The sequence below is a fragment of the Uranotaenia lowii genome, chromosome 1 (genome assembly GCF_029784155.1).
Source record: "Uranotaenia lowii strain MFRU-FL chromosome 1, ASM2978415v1, whole genome shotgun sequence".
Classification (NCBI taxonomy): domain Eukaryota; kingdom Metazoa; phylum Arthropoda; class Insecta; order Diptera; family Culicidae; genus Uranotaenia; species Uranotaenia lowii.
Window position 1 is genome coordinate 60,386,702 of NC_073691.1, and position 7,638 is coordinate 60,394,339.

The following is a 7,638-nucleotide window of genomic DNA, read 5'->3' on the forward strand; positions in this document are numbered from 1 at the left end:
TACAATCGATTGATATGCTGTTTATGTGGTTTTTCAAAAATTTGTAGCAACATTTTCCGAATTTACTAAATGATATCGGAATTCGTCCAGATTTTCAAAAGTTTTGTAGCAAGCAAGCACAACCCCCCGGGAGAGCGTAAATCGAAAAAAATCCATGGCTCTCCCAGTCGTGCTCTCGAAATCTGCCGTCCTATGGCAGACTGAAGGAATCGCCCGCATGGTTACGTAGGGTGGTTTGTGCTGATACGTATGAATATTTTTACGTACCTAATTCATAGTGTTCACGCACCTGTGAACGTCCGGGGTGCCGTGGTCCAGCCGAGTTAACAAAAAAACTTCACAAACGCGCGTGATACTATCACTTTCGAAAGGTCAACGAACTTTAGATTAACACACAATAGTTCCCTTGAAATTATCACACTTTATTGGTTGGGTAAAATTACTACACGCGCTTTATTGTTGAGAGTTGTGTATTCGACTGCGGTTTATTGGACACTATCTTTATTCTGCTGCTTCTAGTACAATAGAACCTAGCTTGAGTAGAGGTAGTGTTCGGAAAGGCCTTTTTCACTCTAGGTACTCTCTGATAAGAGATGTACATACTAAATCTCCTAGTATGCAATTGAGATGGGTGGAATGGATGATTATTAAGGTGGTTCTATGAATTGTGCATTAACATGCGCCGGCCGCCTTGAAATTTATCAGATTTCAACAAGAAGACCCTATTCTCTCTAAAATTCTTAAATTTATACTCGCTATTATAACCTCTACTTATTCTAACTCCTTTTGTACGCTTTCATAACAGCACTTCTTCAAAGTACTTTGTTCAAAACACTCGATATGATTATACATTCTGGATTTTTGCCGTTTGTTTTCGTTGGAATTTCTGCTTGAAGATGGATATTCTACCAAAATATTCTCTCTGCTTCTGCTGTAGTTGGTCCGGGTTACGCCTAACCATCGGGGAACTGCTAATCGTACACTGGATTTTTGGATGGTGCTTAGATGTAGAAACCTTGTTGGGATCTTGTGCAGGTGTACCGTTCCAAAATTCGTCGATCGCTTCGGGATTCATTGGTCCGGACTACGCCTACCCACCGACACCTGGGATTCGTGGACTGTATAGCTGGCTGCTGGCTTCGATGTGGATGATGTAGTGGTGGGAACCGCTCGTTCAGGGGACCAATTCGATGCTTCAGGTACCTCGTCTCGTCTCGTCTCGCGTTGCCGGAGTCCGGCAGGAACCATCATTCGCCGCTTAAAATGAGAGGGTGCTTTTTTACATTGAAATGGTGAACGTTACAACAACTTGCCTGGAGCGGAGGCCATGGAGCCATGGCCTCCGCGACCGCCCCTACGGCGATGACGCCGTCCTCATTCCATGGAAGTGGGCTGCTTGGTGGACACGGCTTGCTCGACCGTGATCTATCTGCCTTGTAGTTGGATGAAGTGGTTCTCAAGCTGGCCATGCTAAGAAACTGCTTCAGTCGCGCATGGAGGTAGATCAGTCCTCCTTGCTGGGCATCATTTGGTTTATATCAAGCTGCTCACTCCTCGAAAATAAATTTATTAAATTGCGCAAAGGGCTAATGGAAAATACGTTGCTGGTTGTTGATAATTTTGACAGACACGACTAGACGACATGCACATTCCAAGACATCTTCATGCGTATTCTTTCACCGGAGGGAAAGCCTTGTAGAGGATATATCGAGCAGACGGGGGACCTTCTGGGACGCTGACCCGGCCACGCCGGGCCTCGACGACGATCAATGCTGGAGGATAAACATTCTTCTTACTTTTTGGAAGTTCATTATAAAAAAAATACTTAACTGGAACGCGGGAGCCCAGAGACTCCCGCAGGTGCGGTTGCACCTTCGTTGGGGGAGTTTAGTTCTCCCCATCGGCGTTCTGGAAGTTGTCCAGAATCGGTAAAACGCAGATCTTTGATATTGACCTTCCGTAGGTCCCTTCCTGCGTCCGTACGTTGACCACTCGAATGTTGCCATCGGACCCATGGAAAACTTCAGTGACACGCGCTAGGGGCCACTTCAATGACGGTAACCTCTCGTCCATCAGCAGCACCATGCTGCCCACCGAAATGTTGTTTCGCTTTCGAGTCCATTTCGTTCTGTTGTGGAGGTCGGACAGGTACAATTTCGACCACTTCTTCCATATAACCTGAGCATATTTTGTGGCCCTTTGCCACATGGTGAGCTGGTTTTCTGGCGTATCAGTTAGATCAGGTTCATCGAGGGCAGTTAATGCACGTTGAATTAAGAAGTGGCCAGGGGTGAGAGCTTCAAAATCATCTGGGTCATCGCTCAACGGGGTGAGGGGACGTGAATTTAATACTGCTTCTATCTGAGCTAGCGTAGTGGTCATTTCGTCGTACTGAAGCACTTTCAAGGCAACAGTTCGTTTAAAAGCAGTCTTGAAAGATTTCACCGCGGCCTCCCAGAGCCCACCAAAGTTGGGAGATCGAGCGGGAATGAATTTGAAATTGATCCCTTCCTTGCAGGTTTCGAATATCACTCCGGTTTGAAATTGTTGGCTTCGGAGTAGTCGTTGAAGTTCTGCTATTTCACGTCTGGCTCCGACAAAATTCCTTCCGTTGTCGCTCATAATCAGGATTGGTTTACCACGTCGACCGATGAACCTTTTCAAGGCTCCAAGAAACGCTCCAGTGGTAAGATCCGCGACCAGCTCCAGATGGACAGCTTTGCAAACGAGGCACACAAAAACCGACACAAAGCATTTCATGGGGGAACTTCGACGATGAGGATAGGTGATCAAGAAAGGGCCACAATAGTCTACGCCCACTTTCTGAAACGGAGGTGCAGGGTTCACTCGATCGGGTGGCAAATCTGCCATCAGTTGTTCCATCACCTTAGGCTTGACTCGGAAGCACTGAACGCAACTATGGATGGTTTTTCGGGCTAACCCACGAAGACTTGTAACCCAATACTTCCCGCGGACACTGGCAATCAGGAGTTGTTGTCCAGCGTGATACAGGAACTCGTGGTAGTGCTGGACGATCATGACCGAAAGGGGATGATGGTGATCGAGGATGATGGGATGCTTGCGATTTTCAGAAACTGGTGCGTTAGCTAACCGGCCACCGACCCGTATTATTCCATCGACTAAATGAGGATTCAAACTGGCAATTCTGGAGGTGCTTCTCACTTCTTGGGAATGAGACAGATCCTTGAGTTCTTGGCCAAAACTTTCAGCTTGAGACAATTTGACCAAAACTTTTGTAGCCTCCAGGAATTCTTCAAAGGAAATGTTACCGATTTTTCTCGTATTCTGCTTTTTAGCGTTGTGACAATATCGTTGCATCCATGCTACCAAACGGACCGTTTGCGTAAAGGTGGAAAGTCGAGAAAATATTTCGTTCGGAGCAGTAACTTCAATGGGCAACACCACAGACGATTTTTCCTCCAACGTATCTTTGTCGAATTGATCGGGCGAAAACTCTGCCTCAACTGGCCAGGTGCTTCGATTTTGCTTCAACCAAATGGGGCCTTCAAACCACAACATTTGGTATTGCAGTTGAACAGGTGTCATTCCTCGAGATATTATATCTGCAGGATTTTCCGTACCCGGAATGTGATTCCATACTCCTTTCTTGGTCAGATGTTGGATTTCGGAGACTCTATTCGCCACGAATGCTTGCCATCTTGACGGAACTGATGCTAGCCAACATTTGACGATTGTAGAGTCAGTCCAGAAAAAGCTTTTGACGTCCATGGCCGTACTTTTGCAGAATTTTTCGTAGAGATGGCTGAGGAGGAGTGCCGACGAAAGTTCTTGCCTAGGGATTGATTGTTTCCGTTTCTTTCTCGTCAAATCTTCGAGAGGAGCTACGCGTGACTTCGAAATCAACAGCTTAACAGAAACTGATCCATCTTCGTGAGTGCATCGCAGATAAATGCATGCGCCGTACGCCTTCTCAGAAGCATCGCAAAAACCATGCAGTTCAACGTCGTTACTTGGAGAAAATCCCACCCATCTAGGGATCGAAAGGGTGTCAAGAGAAGAAAGGTTTCTGCGGAATTCCGTCCAAAACAGCTGCATTTCGTCTGTCAGGGGATCGTCCCAGCCACATTTCAGTTGCCACAAACTTTGGATAAACATTTTGGCCTGTACTATCACAGGTCCGACAAGGCCGAGAGGATCGAACAACTTGGAGGCGTCAGAAAGCACAATACGTTTCGTAATACGGGATGAAGAGCTCCAGGTTGGTATACGGAAATGAAACAAATCGGTGCTGGGTTCCCAAATAAGACCAAGGGTAGTTACGGTAGAGAAAGAATCTAACTCCAACGCAGTTCTGTCACTAAGAAGATCTGCTGGAATGTCTGCTAAAATTTCCTCGCAATTCGAATTGTATTTGCACAGGACAAATCCAACGGAACATAAGAGGTCATTAAGCTCCTTCACTGCCTGTTTTCCTTCTTCGGGGGTATCAATACCGATCAATGCGTCATCCATGTAAAAATCCTTCCTGAGAATTTTTGCGGCCAAAGGATGACTCTGCTCTCCATCTTCTGATAGCTTCTGTAAGCACCTAGTGGCCAGGAACGGTGCGCTCGCTGTTCCGTAAGTAACGGTTGTAAGTTTGTAGGTCCTGAGCGGTTCCGACGAATCATTTCGCCACAAAATACACTGGTATCGTTGATCAGATTCCGCAAGATTGATCATGCGGTACATTTTTGCAATATCCGCAACAATTGCAAATTTGTGTAGACGAAATCGGGTGACAATGGTGATCAAATCGTCCTGAACTATTGGCCCAACCATGAGGCCATCGTTGAGTGAAACTCCTGATGTTGTCGGACAGGACGAGTCAAAGACGACCCTTAATTTAGTCGTCGTACTTTCTGGCTTCAAGACATGATGATGGGTAAAGAAGTAACGCAGCACTTCTTCGGAATCTGGAACCAGCTTCATATGACCCATATCCTGGTATTCTTGGATGAACTTCAGGTACATCTCCTTGATCGATGGATTGTTCACGAAACGCTTCTCCAATCCGTAAAAGCGTTTTTCGGCATTGGCTCTGGAGTCACCGAGCTTTCTGAGAACAAAATCCTTCTTGGGCAGCGATACTACAAATCTGCCAGTTTCATCTCGACTAGTTGTTTGCTTAAAAAGCTCCTCGCACAACGATTCTTCCACGGAGTTGGTGCTCTTCTCATGACATGTCTCTAGTTCCCAGAACTTGGTGACTTGTTCATGAAGTTCTGATATCGTACATAGCTGAACGCCTGAATCAGTAGATGAGCCTTTCGATTCCGGAATGCGTCCAGCCAAAATCCATCCGAATACAGTCTCCTGCATAGTAGGTCCATCTTCGCTGACCTTATGTTGACCGGTTCGCAGCAAGTCGAGATAATACTCTGCACCAATCAACATATCAATTTCCCCTCTTTCATGGAATTCAGGATCTGCTAGGGTCATGTGCCTTGGAAAAGTCCAATCGCCAATGGAGAAACTTTGAGACGGCAACTGCACCGTCAAACTTGGTAAAACGTTGAAGTGAATCTCTTCCAAAAAGCTAGAAATCCGATCAATACGAGGTGCAACCTTTGCACGGACAGCCTTTCTGGAACAGCCTGAGGTGCCTCCAATGCCATGCAGATTCAAAATTTCGGAGAATTCTTTCAAGCGGAGTTGACGACAAAGTTTGGACGTGACAAAGCAATTTTGGGAGCAGGAATCCAACAGTGCTCTAGCTAGAACGCTTCGGCCTGTCGAATCGGAAACTTTAACCAAGGCAGTTGATAGAAGAATTTGGTGGGTGGAGTGTAAGGGGAGTGCAATGGTAAGTGGTTGTGGGTTAGGATCTGTGGCATGCAGTGGGTGAGTACTGTGCGAAGTTTCATTGACAATTGGTAATGCAGTTGATGTGGTAGGAGGTCTTGGGTCTATAACTATTTGGGTCTGTTGTTGTTGTTGCCTGGGTAAAGGTTGTTGTTGTTGAGGTGTTGATCGATTATCGGGGTGGTTACGGTTGATCGCTGTCACCGACGCATCGGAGGGTTTCGGTTTTACACTGTTTGTTTCCTTCGATGAATGCAGCAGCGTGTGATGTCTCCTCCCACATTGGCGGCAGAATCCTCGGGTACAATTTCGTGCTAGATGACTAGCTGATAAGCAATTCATACACAAACCGATCTTTTTTACAGCTTCATATCTTTGGGCAACCGTCATCTTCTGAAACTTCCGGCAGACAAAAGGCGAGTGGAAAGATTCGGCGCAAAAGCTACATCGACCTGAAGTTGTGGCGTGATTCACCCCGAAGCGTGGCTTTCTGATTTCTGGCTGTGCAGAAGATGAAGATGATGAAATGGATTGTAGGACGGAACAATGGTTCTTGAGAAACGTAATTAAATTATCATAACAGGGGACTTCTTTGGAGTTATGATTGGTTTCCCAAAGCTTCAACGTTATTGGATCTAATCTGCAACAAACCATATGCACCAGAATGGTGCTCCAACCACCGATATCCTCTCCAATTTTAGCGAGCATTTGGAGGTGTTTCTCGAAATCCGATATCAATTGGTTCAAGCACTCGAAATTTTCTCTTTTCATTCGCTCAATCGCAAATAAATAATCCAGGTGTGCCTTAACTATGAGCTTGTGATTTTGGTAGCGATCCTCGAGAACATTCCAGGCGACGTCATAATTACTATCAGATAGCGCAATCGATCCAATTTCTTGAAGAGCTTCTCCTGAAAGCGAGGCCCTTAAATATGTGAATTTATCCATTTCAGAGAGCTTATCACTTTGATGAATGAGACTTTTGAAAGCATCTCTGAATGGGATCCACTCCTCTAATCGTCCAGAAAAAGTTGGCAACCGTATTTCGGGAAGTTTTACCCTCGATTCCACAGCAGATGTAGTTGGGTGAGATGGTTGTGTGTTGGAATGCTGGATGTCTGCATGCAAAAATTTCAATAATGCTGATTTGGCCTGGCAGTATTTCAGTTCGGCTTTAGAAAAAATTGCATCACTTTCTTCCTCTCTTCTTTGTGCTGCTGCGCCCAAACTGACGAGACGTTCAGTGTCCGATGCATCTTCGTCGACCACTTCCTTCACGTCCTCATCCTCGAGCAGCAGTTCTATCTGCAATCGCATTTGCACAAACTCACTGTATGCACTTTCTAACAGCTGCAAACGAACTTCAACTTGTTGATGATCGATGTCTGAATGTTGGTCCACAAAGCACAGCACTGAATCAATCGTTTTTAGAGCCCTTCGCTCTTTGGCTGATAGTTCACGAAGCGACATAGTTAATTATCACTGATCTATGTCCAAAGCTAATCACAATGTAATCACTTAATTCAGAAGTTCGATCAATATTCAGGGAAAATACAAAACACAAGTTCGTTTGCACTGTCCACTTTTAATCACTTTCAGTTATTTTCAATTATGATGCACTTTTTGATCAAATTCACTTTTAATTTTTATCACTTTTACCGTTTCATCTCAACGATTCCGCGACGTGACACGACCGTTGACTAACCACCCAGATTGACAGCAGCGAGGGGATTTCAACAAGCGAACAAACAACTGATGGTAGAGAGAGCCAGCGAATTCTAAGACCGAAAATATGTATGACCATTGATACCA

General features: G+C 45.4%; 1 protein-coding gene across 1 annotated transcript; it reads right to left on the reverse strand.

The window, feature by feature from the left end:
• Positions 1–1,887: 1,887 nt before the first annotated feature.
• On the reverse strand, positions 1,888–7,296 carry LOC129760470 (uncharacterized). The gene has a single exon (XM_055758116.1). It carries the CDS (start codon positions 7,294–7,296, stop codon positions 1,888–1,890), a length of 5,409 nt encoding a protein of 1,802 aa, XP_055614091.1.
• Positions 7,297–7,638: the final 342 nt, after the last annotated feature.

Excerpts from the sequence above, each read along its gene's own strand:
- LOC129760470 (XM_055758116.1), bottom strand. The coding sequence starts at position 7,296 with ATGTCGCTTCGTGAACTATCAGCCAAAGAGCGAAGGGCTCTAAAAACG.